Source organism: Centruroides sculpturatus, unplaced genomic scaffold (assembly GCF_000671375.1).
Source record: "Centruroides sculpturatus isolate CEXI.00-Female unplaced genomic scaffold, Cexi_2.0 scaffold704, whole genome shotgun sequence".
Lineage (NCBI taxonomy): Eukaryota > Metazoa > Arthropoda > Arachnida > Scorpiones > Buthidae > Centruroides > Centruroides sculpturatus.
Window position 1 is genome coordinate 238,546 of NW_019384945.1, and position 13,962 is coordinate 252,507.

At 31.1% G+C, this 13,962-nt stretch overlaps 1 protein-coding gene across 6 annotated transcripts in view; it reads right to left on the reverse strand.

Annotated features, from left to right (window-relative positions):
• Positions 1 to 2,895: 2,895 nt before the first annotated feature.
• Positions 2,896 to 13,962, reverse strand: part of LOC111632187 (E3 ubiquitin-protein ligase Bre1-like) — a 64,398-nt gene continuing 53,331 nt past the window's right edge. For 2 of the 6 annotated variants that reach the window (XM_023376555.1, XM_023376550.1), the window contains 4 exons: positions 10,220 to 10,392; positions 9,560 to 9,737; positions 6,625 to 6,726; positions 2,897 to 4,501 (listed from right to left, as the gene is read on the reverse strand). In XM_023376555.1, coding sequence (XP_023232323.1) covers positions 4,325 to 4,501; positions 6,625 to 6,726; positions 9,560 to 9,737; positions 10,220 to 10,392 — 630 coding nt within the window. In that variant the 3' untranslated portion in view covers positions 2,897 to 4,324. Of the gene's footprint in view, positions 4,502 to 6,624; positions 6,727 to 9,559; positions 9,738 to 10,219; positions 10,393 to 13,962 lie in introns of all 6 variants that reach the window. The other 4 variants (XM_023376552.1, XM_023376553.1, XM_023376551.1 and 1 more) reach the window with 3 other exon arrangements.

The window sequence follows — 13,962 nt, forward strand, 5'->3', positions numbered from 1 at the left end:
AAGCAAACAGAAGAGTACCATTCCCTGATCACCATAGAACCTTATTCCAGGATGACAGGTGGAAGGATGCCACAATGAAAAAAATTGCAACCAAGACTTTTCCAATGCTGCACTCTCACAGAAACTTAATGGGGATGTCCTTGCCTTCAGCTACCCACTGCTTGCTGATTTTTAGTTTCAGAATTGTAATAGTAATGTATGTTGTAATAGTTCAGTATGTTGGTGACTGTTTCTGATGTTCCACCATAAAATTTCTCCAGCATGAACTTTCAAAAATTCACAGTCCACCATGTGGTTCAGCTACAACTGATGAGGTACTGTACCTAACATACACACAACTTTCTCAAATGCAGATGGTAATGACTCACCCAAGCAAGATGCTGGGATTGCATTCTAGCTCTCTGGTACTTACCCATCTGTCTTCTTCAAGCAGGACCTTGGCAATCCTTCACATTCATTACCATCAAGATTGAAGCACCAGGATAAAAAGTGCTGATATCACTTGTACACAGTATTGTACAGTACTCGGATGAGGCTTGTTCACAAAATGCTTGTTGGAGAGCTTCAAGACATTGCTCCATAAATATCCCAGGCAAAACTGCACCAAATTTGCAACTGTCATGTCACATTCAGTCAAGGAATGCAGTACAGGCTGGACTTATGTGCAATTATTCTACAAGTGCATGAGTTTCAGAGACTTTTACCGACACACAGGTGAAACACTGTTGCAAAGTGGTAAATTTTTCAAAACATCAAAGTTATGTACTTGTGTAGAGTTATTTCACTTGGGGTTCATGGGCATAATAAGTTTGGGAACCATTGTTTTAGTGTGTCAATTACCTGAAACTCACTAGAGAGAGTTACATATGAATTCCAGAAATTATGAAGTTTTTACATAAAATGTACCAAATATATGAATTAATATACAAATCCTTGTTTTAAAAAATATTTACCTTATATTCTTCCTATCTGGAAATGAATAAAGAATAAATCTTCAAATATAGGAACTGTTCTACTTTCAGCACCGGGGTGAAATCAACGTTACACTATCTGGAACTTATGACCGGTGCTCTACACACATATATTGTATATCGCTTGACAAATGTTTTCGAGCGATCTGTTCGCTCTTCTTCAGGTTGACTGAAAATTCCCCGGACGGAGTGTATATTATTTGTTGGGGTCGGGTGTCGGTTCCGACTGGGTGGGTCGTTTCTGGCATGAGCGGTTGTGTGGTGGGGAGGAAGCGGCGGGTTGGCGTCTAACAGCGATTGCCAGGCCAGAGACAGGGCTAACCACCTGCGTTAACCAGAAGGAAGAGCTAACCCTGTCTCTGGCCTGGCAATCGCTGTTAGACGCCAACCCGCCGCTTCCTCCCCACCACACAACCGCTCATGCCAGAAACGACCCACCCAGTCGGAACCGATACCCGACCCCAACAAATAATATACACTCCGTCCGGGGAATTTTCAGTCAACCTGAAGAAGAGCGAACAGATCGCTCGAAAACGTTTGTCAAGCGATATACAATATATGCACGTAGAGCACTGGTCACAGGTTCCATATAGTGTGACATTGATAAATCTTCAGTATTCTGCTTTTTGATAAATCTCATTTAAAATAAACAGTTTTAAAGAAACACAAAACTCTTGTAAATTGTGCTTAATTTTGGCATTGATGAGTAAAAGACTAAAAGACTTTTACATAAATATTTTCCCGAATACAATGGGGGTGGCAAGCTAGAAATTCCAATGATTCCATCTTATGCAGTGGTAATGAGGCTGGGAAGTTGGGGGGAAAGCCAACACAATTCCTTAGCTTGATGAAATGGTGAATAATAATTATAAATACTAATTAGCAATGGGCTAGTCTAATGATAAAAAAAATCCAGCAAGCAACAATTTGTATAACTTTCCTGGCTATTATGAGATTTTGTCATAAAAAACTTTTTACATTTTTAATTAGTAGAAAATGTCAAAGCTTAATTTTGAAACTAGTGACAAGTTTTAGAAAAACTTCATTAATGAAGTTTTAAATTTTAATAAGTAAAATCAAGTCCAATCCCTCTTGAGACAGTGAGTGGTCATGTGTATTTATCTCCTCCCCCTAAACCTTTAACCACTAAAATTTAATAACTCAATGCCTCTTGTGCCAAATCTTGTTTCTTAATCTTTAATTCATCCTGAGATATTAAATGAAATAGATGCCAACATATCCACAGAATTTTTTCCCTGTTTTGAGGTTTGGGTTGTCTCAAAATATGCAAATTTGCAAAAAACTCGGAAGGTCAAATCTGATACAATTCTAATACTTTCCCACCTATTATGAATACATAATTCTACAATCATCTAATTACTTTATTTAAAAGACAAAAATGTATAATGCCCCCAACATGTAGAAATAATTCTGCAAAGTTTCAGAATATACTCAGGACTGGTGAACCTAAAATGTAAAATAGGCACTTACACACACGATTTTGTAAGTTTTTTTAAAAATATTTTTGGGTTTTTAAAATATATTTTAAAAAATATATTTTTTAAAATACTCTTGAGTTTCATAATGCAAAAAAGCTTCCTTCCAATTTTTGTCATTATCATATATAGTTTTTGTTTCATGCTATTTAGATTGAATTCTTTTAAGGAATAGTATGTGTGTGTGTGAAATTTTGTTTCAAACTTGGCAAGACTACAACAGAATCATACACAATGCTTAAAGAAGCTTTGAAGATAATGCAATGATCTCACCCAGACCAAACAAGATGCAATCTCAAGGGCGTACTCGTTGTTTCTTTGATATGGAGAGAATTATTAGAGAGGTTGCGGTCAAAGTTGAGCACCACCATCTTGTAAGCCTAGAAGATTGGCTTAAACATCTGCATTTTTCTGTGTTTTAGGTTAAAATCATGATTATTTAAGCATTTCTGAATAATATTGTAGAGAAACAGATAATTAAATAATTTCTGGATTAAAATCATTTAATTTTTTGCAAGTGATGTGAAGTGCCTATAGAATTTTTATATATTTGTATTCATAATAGCTCATAACACTAGAAGTAGGTTTGTTCTTTCACGGCATCTTCTACCATCAACAGCATAATTTGTTTGTAAATTTCTATAAATAGTTTAATTTGTTTATTCACCTTCACTAATAACCTTTGTCACTCTTGAATGTTTCCACCATTTTTCAACAACATTCCATGAATCGGTGCATGACACGAACATGTGGCACAACATGTTTTGCTTGGAATTCAAATGTCAAACATGTACTTCAGCTGCAACCTCTCTATTCTTCAAGAATTTGTTCCACAAGGTCAAACTGAATCAAAAGTTTTATATGGATATTTTGAGACAGTGTGTGAAAATGCCAGACAAAAACAACTAGATTTTTGGCAAGCTCATAACTGGTTGTTGCATTATGACAATGCCCACACACTCACATAGCTATCTCCATTCAACAGTTTCTTACCAAAAATAAAATGGTCATAGTTTTCCTTATTCATCAGATTTGGTACTGTGTGACTTTTTTCCATTTCCACAGCTGAAAAAAGTGCTGAAAGGATAATGATTTGATTGAACATTCAAAACAGGATTGCACCAAAGTGCTTAACATCATCACAAAAAATGTTCCAGGAAAATGTTTTGAAAACTGGGAGAAGCACTAAACTCTATAGATATAGAAGGAACTTATTTTGAAAGCAACATCTCTCAAAAAAAAGACAATATATTAACATGAACATTTTGTTGACTACCTCATATAATGGCCAGGAAAGTAAAAATAATTATGAAATATAGAGTCAGTGTTGGCATAAAAATTTGCTGACTCCCTATCCCTGATAGTAATAAATGTATTCCAAAATTAAATGGAGTCACTAAGATGCCAATTCTTCATTTGACATTTCTTTTAATAAGAAAATTTCACTCGATATTTTTATACACTAATTATATTGAAGAATACATTAACGACATATATAACATAATATACAATTATGGGCTATCTGAACATGACCAACAGTCTGTTACTTTTTTTATTTTTTTATAAAAATGTAAATAAATCTTGAGGATTTACTCAATAGATTAAAAAAAAAATACAGAAGTAAAACTTTTTATTCTACTAAACTGACAACAAAAAAAGAGTATAATGTAAAAATTGTTACGAAATTAATCATTGACATTTAACTTAACTTACATTTAATACTTTATACAAAATTAAAATTTACTTATATTTTTAACCGACATGCCCGGCCAAAAGACATCTGCAGCGCATCAAAATTTAAAAGGTCACGCCAGCTGGGCTTCATCGGGAATGTAGAGATTGTCCCCGGATAAAAGTCTAAGTGAGATAGAGGCGGTGAAAGTCGTTGGCGCCAAAAGCCGCGTTGCACTTGGGACATTTCCTCTGCCTGGTCTCGTACCGCGTCTTCAGACAGTCGAAGCAGAAGACATGAAAACACTTTGCCAGCACTGCGTCTTTCTTTTTCACTTTGCACGAGGGGCACGTTAATTGCTCCTGCAAATGTAAATCAATTTTAAGGTTCTTTCTTTTTCTGACTGTCACTTTTCTTATCACAGATTATTAATTATTAAATAAGTTTACAAATGTGTAACAAAACACCTATAGGGAAGGGTCAATATCCATCCCTTGATTTGCTGTATTAAATTTTTGTTCAATTAATTGTTACACTGACATAACTAGAAGGACTGTATTGTCACTGTTTAGAAGATGCCATGTCTTCATTTATCTGAGAGAACACAAATGAAGCATGAAATGCCACTTTTCACACTGTAAGTGGCTTTATTTTCATGTTGAATTTATATACAAGTCACGTAAATTTTGGTGCTTAAAACATTATGGCCTGTTTTGTGACATTTTTTACCATTTTATTGTAAAACCAAAATGATTTTTCTCTCTCCTGAAAAGTTTGTTTTTTGGTCTTTGCATGCTTCATATAAAGATGATAAAGCAAAAACAAATCCTTTACTTACTTGATTGTTTCTTGTTCTCTTTATTAGATCATTGGAAGAGAATACAAAATTCGTGTATGATAAAATCTCTACAGTAACGTCAGGTGATTGATTATACAGACTATTACATAAAAAGGAAATGCATTTTGGGCTATTCACTCATCAATTTTTATTACCAGACTAGCTACAAGGACCCGCTTCGCTGGGTTTTTTTTTATATATATATATAAAAGACTGTTTTTCTAAGTAATCTAGAATCTAGCTGCAAGGACCCGCTTCGCTGGGCAAAAAGTAACGATAGTGAAGATTAAGATAATTACATTATATCTAATCTTACCCGTTTTCACAGAATGCAAGAATTAGGTCCCCCGTTTCCAGACTAATTAGAGAATTTTTACGTTTAGTCAAACGAACTATTTTCAACGTTTCTGGAACGTTTACAATCGTTCTATAATCGAATCAATATTCGAATCTTATGTTCGAATTAAATTTGAACAAATTTGAACAAAACATTCGAAAAAGAAAGCCACTTTCAGCCTCATAACTCTCGCACCCTTATAGCTATCGAGACGCAACCACCCCTATGCATGAATGGAGACTTGGGGCTACTACCACATACAAACACGATGTGTAGTTTTTGCAGAAAAGTGAAATATAGGGACATACATGTCCATTTTTATATATATATATAAGGAATGATAGAGTAAATAGCCCAAAGTGCATTTCCTTTTTACATAATAGTCTGATGTTCTCTACAGAAATTTTGTTCTCTCTTCCAATGAATAAACAAACCCTCTAGCGGATCAATAATCACTTACTGCTCAATCTAAATAATATATGTTTAACCTGGGTGGTTAAAATCCTACAGATCCCTCATATTCTCTATAAATCCAAAATTTCTTGCAAGTGACTAACACCCAGACTTACTCTATCTACAAAAAAAATTCACATTTATATTTAATTAATATCATTTGCCTATACTATTGCTTTTCACTTTGCCATGTATTCAAAAATAAAATTCCTTGAAAATTCTGGAAATTTGTTTTCTATAATAGAAAGACAATGGACCAACAGTCTGTTACTTTTTTTATTTTTTTATAAAAATGTAAATAAATCTTGAGGATTTACTCAATAGATTAAAAAAAAAAAATACAGAAGTAAAACTTTTTATTCTACTAAACTGACAACAAAAAAAGAGTATAATGTAAAAATTGTTACGAAATTAATCATTGACATTTAACTTAACTTACATTTAATACTTTATACAAAATTAAAATTTACTTATATTTTTAACCGANCATTTGCCTATACTATTGCTTTTCACTTTGCCATGTATTCAAAAATAAAATTCCTTGAAAATTCTGGAAATTTGTTTTCTATAATAGAAAGACAATGCTTTTTTTATGACAAATAAAGTTTCTTGATTTTCCCCTAAACACTTTAACAAAGTTATGCATCCTCATACCATCTGCCAAAGCAGAATTATTAAGTTTTGCATAAGTAACTAAAGAACAAATTAAAGTTACCTAGAAAATATTTAGTTAATTTGTGGTTTCAAAAAAAAAGAAAAAAAATTTTATCTTATCATTTTATAAAATATATTCATGTGATGCACAGTATGTAAAACTTAAATTTTTAATCCATGAACCTTCAATGTAAACAACCCACCTTGTACTCCCTGATTTCCTCCATTAGCACTTCGTCGGCCGTAGATGCCAGTTCAAACTTCTTGGCCCTCTCCACTTTTCTCCTTAAGTTAATTATTTCTTCCTAACGAAAAAATATTTTTGTGTTTTATTATTATTATTGCTATAAAATTTTTAACAAACATATGTTACTTAATTAGAAATTTTATGATTAGTGACAATAGACACCAAAATTGTATTGTCTTTATTAGGTTGATTGATGATTACTCAAACTCTTTTCCCCAGCCTTTTTTAAGTTATTAAAAAATAAATTAAAGTAATTGGGATTTATTGATAGAATCCCCCATCAATTTTGGTATGGAAAAATATGAACAATAATTTGGTTTTTCTAGAATTCATAAGCAAAATATATGTAAAACAAAGCCTGGAAATGAAGACATTTAAAATATTTCTATTTTTTACTTAACTAAGATTTCCTACCATGACAAAACTCTTAATTTCAGAATGCTGCCATTTAATTTTTATTTTCTTAAGATCATTATATGACTATCACACATCATTTTATTTTGTGCGCTAAAACTTAATGGTTAGACATCAAATTGTATTAAAAAAAATTTATTTTTTGGGAATAGTGGAACCTCGCTTAATGAGCACCTCTCATAATGAGTAATTCGCATAACAAGCAAAACAAATTGCAAAAAATGACTCGCTTAATGAGCAATTTTTTGCATAACGAGTGATGAGAAGAGGGGGAAGTCCTGGACTGTGCACATGTTACATCAGTCTGTGTTTAGCACTCGTTCTACTAGCATCTTAGCATTGCTTGTGATCACACATTTTTCCAAACTTGGGTTCAGACATATTACACATGAACATCAACAACTATAGCCCATTATATAATAAACAAACATGCCAAACGATATGCCAAATTCTTGGGCTATGTACAGGCTATAATTAAATATTAGAAATTAATTAATTTGATTACAGCTAGGTAGTTATCTGCCATCTTGTATTAAATTTCAACTCATGGGAAACCACTGCATCATACATTGAGAAGCATCACCCTAATAAGGCAGTGGCTATGTGTGCTACAAATTTATCTAATGATAAAGCTGTGTTGCATTTTCACCAAATTTTGAAGAGTCAGCAAAAACAAATGTCTCTAGACAGCTTTCTAGTAAAGAAGAATTAGGTACTGTATCATAAATAATAAACTAATTATTTCAACTTTTGCAAATTGAATTTGCATTCCAGGTTGGTTCATTCTGCACTAGAAAAAAAGATGATGCTGATTCATGCTCCTTAACTGACAATGTATATTGTATAATTTTCTTTGAATAAACATTATACATAAAATATTTGAGTACTTTTTTGGCATGAAACGCATCAGTGTGTTTTACATTAATTTATATGGGAAAAATTTTTGAGTAACATTCTGGAACAAATTATACTCGTTGAGCGAGGTTCCACTGTATCCATGATTTTATATTTGTATAATCAGACAGAAAATATGACATTTTCCAGAGCATCTTTTTTCCTCCCCATCTCTGAAAATCTAAAATGCACCTTAATTTTTCCATGGATTAATTTTTAAATAGACAACTTGAGACAAAACAGTATTGTAAGTAAAATTAATTACATATCATTGTCTTCCATGGTATCAAAACAGGAAACCTCTTCACTTGCTATGTTAAGCTCTTTTGAATCAACAATGACTTTAGTCACATATTCCTGAGTTTTTAGTTTTAGTCATTATATGTGTAGTAGTTTTAGTTTCAGTCAGTAAAGATAAAGATAAACTAAAACTACACCAATCAACATTGGATTCAGTCTTCATGTGCAATTGTCTGTTTAAAGAATTAGAAATGCAACTTTTTTGGGATTTTCATCCAAGTACTTATAATGTTGCTGTAAGAAACTAAGTTGATCTCTTAAATATTTTCTACTATGAATACTGGTCTAATAAAAATCATTAAAATAATACTACAGAATTAATAATAGAGAAATAAGATGCTTGGCACTAGAGGTTGCTAATTTTCAACAAATCAAAACCTGAAAATGTGCAGCTTACATTTGTGTAAACACAATAATTGAATAATGTGGCACTTTTTCTCTTATTCTTCACTAAGACTATTGATGCATTTTGGAATAAAGTAGAACACAGTTCTACTTTATTCCAAAATGCATCAGTAGTCTTGGTGAGTCTTCTCGAACAAGACAGTTGTGTATTCCATTTTGATTCAGTGTGACATGTGACATGCTCCATCATAAACATAAGTAACATTTATTAAATGATAATTTTTCATTTACATTTGATAAAGCAAAATCAGATTAAATCTTTTTAAATGTTATCGATAAATTTTTAATGTTTTTAAATTCAATTGTAATTGTACCAAATGCTGAAACAGAGAAGGCACATTTTTTGGGCTGCAATTTGAAAAAATTGTAGACATGTAAATTTCCCACTGTCATCCGTCTGCAGTCTGCCATCTGTCTTTCCTTAATCACAAGAATGGAGTTAGATAGATGAAATACAAGAGAAGATCTGGAAACCTTAGGGACGGGAGGTTCCGATTAACTATATAAGGACTTCCAATTGAAACCAGAAGTCATGTTATTTCAATTAAAAAATTTTCTCCTGAAAGGTGTTAGATAGATGACCAGCACAACTGTATTGTTAAAGGAAAAGCATGATGTACAGAGGCAAGCCACTACTAATTTGAGGTGCAGAGCATAAATTAAAAATTGCAGCCTGGCATTGTGACTATATCACAATAAATAATTGCTCATTATGTATTAAATTCCAATGGATGTATATTCAAACTAAATTAAGAAAAACAGATCACATATATGAATCTGTTTTCCAAAAAATATTTCTTCAAAATTTCAACTTCCAGAAGATTGTTATGAAGCCAAGCAAAGCAAAAAATAAACAAAAATTCAGAAAAATACAGTACCTGTAGCCTCCTGGTCTTGAAAGCTTCCTGTTGAACCGCACTGGTCTTGTCAGCCACCGTGTTCTGCGCCTCCTTCAGCTGCGACAGGTACTTTTCCAGGTGGAGTTTTAGGTCGGCAGCCGACTGGGCACTCTCGATTGCCTTCCTCTTGTGCATTTCCATCGCCTGCTGTCTTAGACTGAAAACAAATTTACAAATAATCTTTTTTTTTTTTTTTTAACTTTTTTTAAAGTAATTTTTCCAATTAAAAAAAAAGAAAGTTTAATACAAATGAAAGAAAGATTATTATGTGCTTTCAGAATTACTATTTATGTATTTAAAATATACACACATGAAAAACCATAATCCAGATTTAAATTATTGCAATTGCATTTAATCTTTGAATTAAATTTATTCTAAAATGTTATTTGTTACATTTAACTTTTGAAATGAATTACCCCTTCTCTGGGTAATTAATTTGTTGACCAGAGAACAAGTTCAAATTTTACTTTTAATAATATGATGGATAAATTAAAGATAGATATTTTTATTTAAATTCTGTTTTCAAAATATCATTAAATATTTAATCATTTTTTGAACTTTTCCAACTGATGTAATGTATGTATACATTTACCTACTTACTAAGAACAGACTCATCAAAAAAATATCAAAATAACTGACCTCAGCTCCTTTTCTATTGTAGATAGATTATTCTGCAAGAGCCTTTCCTTTTCTTCTAGTTTTCTTACCACTTGATTCTGAGCCTCTACTTGGTTGTGTAACGTCGTAACCTGTTCGGCCAGCATATCCTTTTCTTCCCTCAGCAGTTTCTGAATTTGATTCGACTTGATGCGCTGTCATTAAAAATTTATCTGTTAATGTATGATAAATATTGCAACCATTATATGCTATCTTAATGACTTTTAAATAAAATATTTATTTATTAGAGTCAGTTAAAAAGTTTCCTTCAATTATATATCTGCCCTCGGACAGTAAACTTTTACTTTTGCTTTTACAATGATATAAATTTCACATTAAAACTATAAAAAATAACAGTGTTTAAGTTCCACATTCGGCTATTAGCTTCTTCCACACATCATTCTACAGTCCAAACTACAATTTCTGAGAATTTAACCTGAATTTACAACACCCAGACTTATGGGAAATGGGACGGCTAGCTTAACAGTTTCAGGTTATTGACTGGGTTAATAGCAAGTGTCTAAAATATATTAATGAATTTAACCAGATCTATCATTTTGTATATCGCAATCTTTGCTAAACTAAAATGAATTTTCCATTTTAAGAAATCCTTTTGATTATTACTAATGCATGGTAACTCGAATAAATTTAAAGAATAATTTAAATTACAGAAACAATTTCATTTATAAAAATATCAAACTAGTTAAATAGTTTATATAAAAAACTAAATTACTTTATAGATATAAAAATAGAGCTGATCATTGCTTAAAGTTGATATGCAAATCAAATTACATTTATTTTTGTTTATTTGGATATTAAAAAAAATCAAAATATTTTGAATAAATAACTAATTTGCCTAGTGTACTGTAGATAATAACGACACTATTCATTATTATCTGATAAGATGTTTCACAACTAAACTTGCCAGATAGTTCAAGATTTATGTTGCTGTCCAAGATGACATGAAATTTTAGTATCTGCATTGTACAAAAAATTGCAAATAGCAACTTCTGGGCAACTGCCACAGATTTAGTAGAAAATATAAACCAAATAAACTGTGTTGCAAACACAGTTTATTTGGTTTATATTTTCTACTAAATCATTAGTGCTTGTATAAAAATAAAAAGACCAACAATTATTTAAGTGTATTATACAAGACTTGACTTTGTGAAATGTTAGGCTGCTTTTCATATAGTTTTGCCATTTTCAGAGTTTTTGCAATTTTTTTTATTTGAAGATGTCATAAATATTTTTCATGCAATAGAAAGAATGGTTTGTAAAAATTCTGAATAAAATGCAGAAAATGCATTTTTTTCCTCCACAAAATTACAAAATGCTTTTTTCTGAATTTTGATTAATGACGACGAGCAATCTACAGATAAAAATAAATGTTCTTTTATACCAGTAATGGTATCCTGGAAATCCTTCATTTAACCAGTTACGAAATATTTTTTTTTGTATTTTGCAGGTCAAACAGAACTTGACCTGCTTCCGAGATTTCTTAATTTGGCTACAAATTGTTTTTTCTGAATAAGAATTCTAAAAAACTAGCATTCTTTAGAATTTTCCGAATTCCTCGATTTTTAAATTGATCTAAATGTCATCTAGAATTCTTATTCAAAGTAAGTGACTGGAAATCTGAAAAACCATACATGCAATTTTTATGTCGTCTATAATTACAAAAAAATGTCAACAATATGGTAATGCACTTAAAAATAATGCAAATCAGGATTGTAAATTCTTATTAATTTGTATTATTTCTACATAATTCTTAAATTTTAACTAAAGATATAATGTAAATAAACATTAACAATTACCATTTTTTAAAAAATCACCAAACAAACCATTTTTAAAAAATACATATATGTTAATAAAATATATGCAACTGTTTCCAATTTTGTGAAAATTTTTAAATGTTGTTTGTAAATTTCTTATAAGTTATACTACTAGAGGACCACTTGTTTCCAATACAGATTATTCATAAAAAAGATTTTGTGATGATTTGTCAATTCCCAGTGATGTCATTTCTATTATTATTATTATTATTATTATTTTTTTTTTGGTGATAGAAAAAATTGCCATGACAATTACTAATTTAGNCGCGGCCTCCCACGCCCCTTCTTTTGCATATCTGTGTGGCCGCCACGTTGAGGAGATCTAGGCAAAGGTCCTGGGTTAGGTTCTATACCGGAAATAAGCAATAGGTATAATATTACTAGCAGAGAAAGACATTTGTTATACTTCCACTTAAATTGAGGTAGCATTTTCCTCCAAGAGCGAATCATTATCACACAATGTTGTATCAACTCTTCTCTTAAGATTATCGCGCCAACACCTTCGACAGTCGAGACACTCCCCCCAGACCTTTTAAGTTATTAATAATTATAATTAAATTAATATTTTAAATTTAGCAAGAGATGATGTCTAACACCTGCCTCTAGTGCTAAATTACTTAGCATCTAATTAATAATAACACAGTGGAACCTCGCTTAATTCGTTCCGGAATATTACTCGTTAAGTGAAACAGTTTTTCCCATATAAATTAACATGAAATATGATAATGCATTCCATGCCGAAAAAAATACTCAAATATTTTATGTATAACATTTATTCAAAGGAAATTATACAATACACATTGTTAAGGAGCATGAATCATCTACATCTTTTCTTCTGGCATGGAATGAACCAACCTGGAATGCAAATTCGATTTGCAGAAAACAAAAAAAATCACAGATAATATGTTTGATAAACACGCCAAACGATATGCCAAATTCTTCGGCTATGTAAAGGCTATAACTAAATATTAGAAATTAATTAATTTGACTAGAGGTAGGCAGTTATGCTACCATATCATATTAAATTTAATGACCAATTCCAAATTAAATTTTTAAAATGTCTAAATTAAAAATTAATTATTTATAGTTATTAAATTTAATACGAGATAGCAGCATAACTGCCTAGCTCTAATCAAGTTAATTAATTTCTAATATTTAATTATAGCCTGTACATAGCCAAAGAATTTGGCATATCGTTTGGCATGTTTATTATATAACAGGCTATGATTGTTGATGTTTATATGTAATATGTCTGAACACAAGCAATGCTAAGATGCTAGTGGAACAAGTGCTAAACACACACTGCTGTAACATGCGCACAATCCAGGACTTCCCCTCTCCTCGTCACTCATTATGCAAAATATTGCTCATTAAGCGAGTCATTTTTTTTTACAATTTGCTTTGCTTGTTATGCGAATTACTTGTTATGAGAGGTGCTTGTTAAGCGAGATTCCACTGTAATAATAATAATAATAATATAGCCTGATATAATTCAGCAATTGTTTGGCTTTACCTGTATTCATTTTGTACAATTTAACTTTTTTCAGTTCAATTTCTGTTATTTGACAATGGAATACAATTTCAATAAAAATTTAACTAAACAATTACAATGATTTTTAATCTTTTTATTAAAAGAAAATTATAAGTGTTTTTTCTATCTTTTTTCTTTCTAATATTAATAAATGAAAGACAAAACTCAAAAACCTTCTCTTTGAGCTGTGGTGGATTACTGTAAATGTAAATACTCTTTATTCAGTGAATTTCAGTAAAGTACAATATTAAATTATAATTTTTATATATTTTATGTAGTATGAAGAAGTTTTTCCTCTTTCTTTTCTTAATTTCTGCATTAAAATGATAATATCATGGGTATAGAATCCTAAGTGGCTA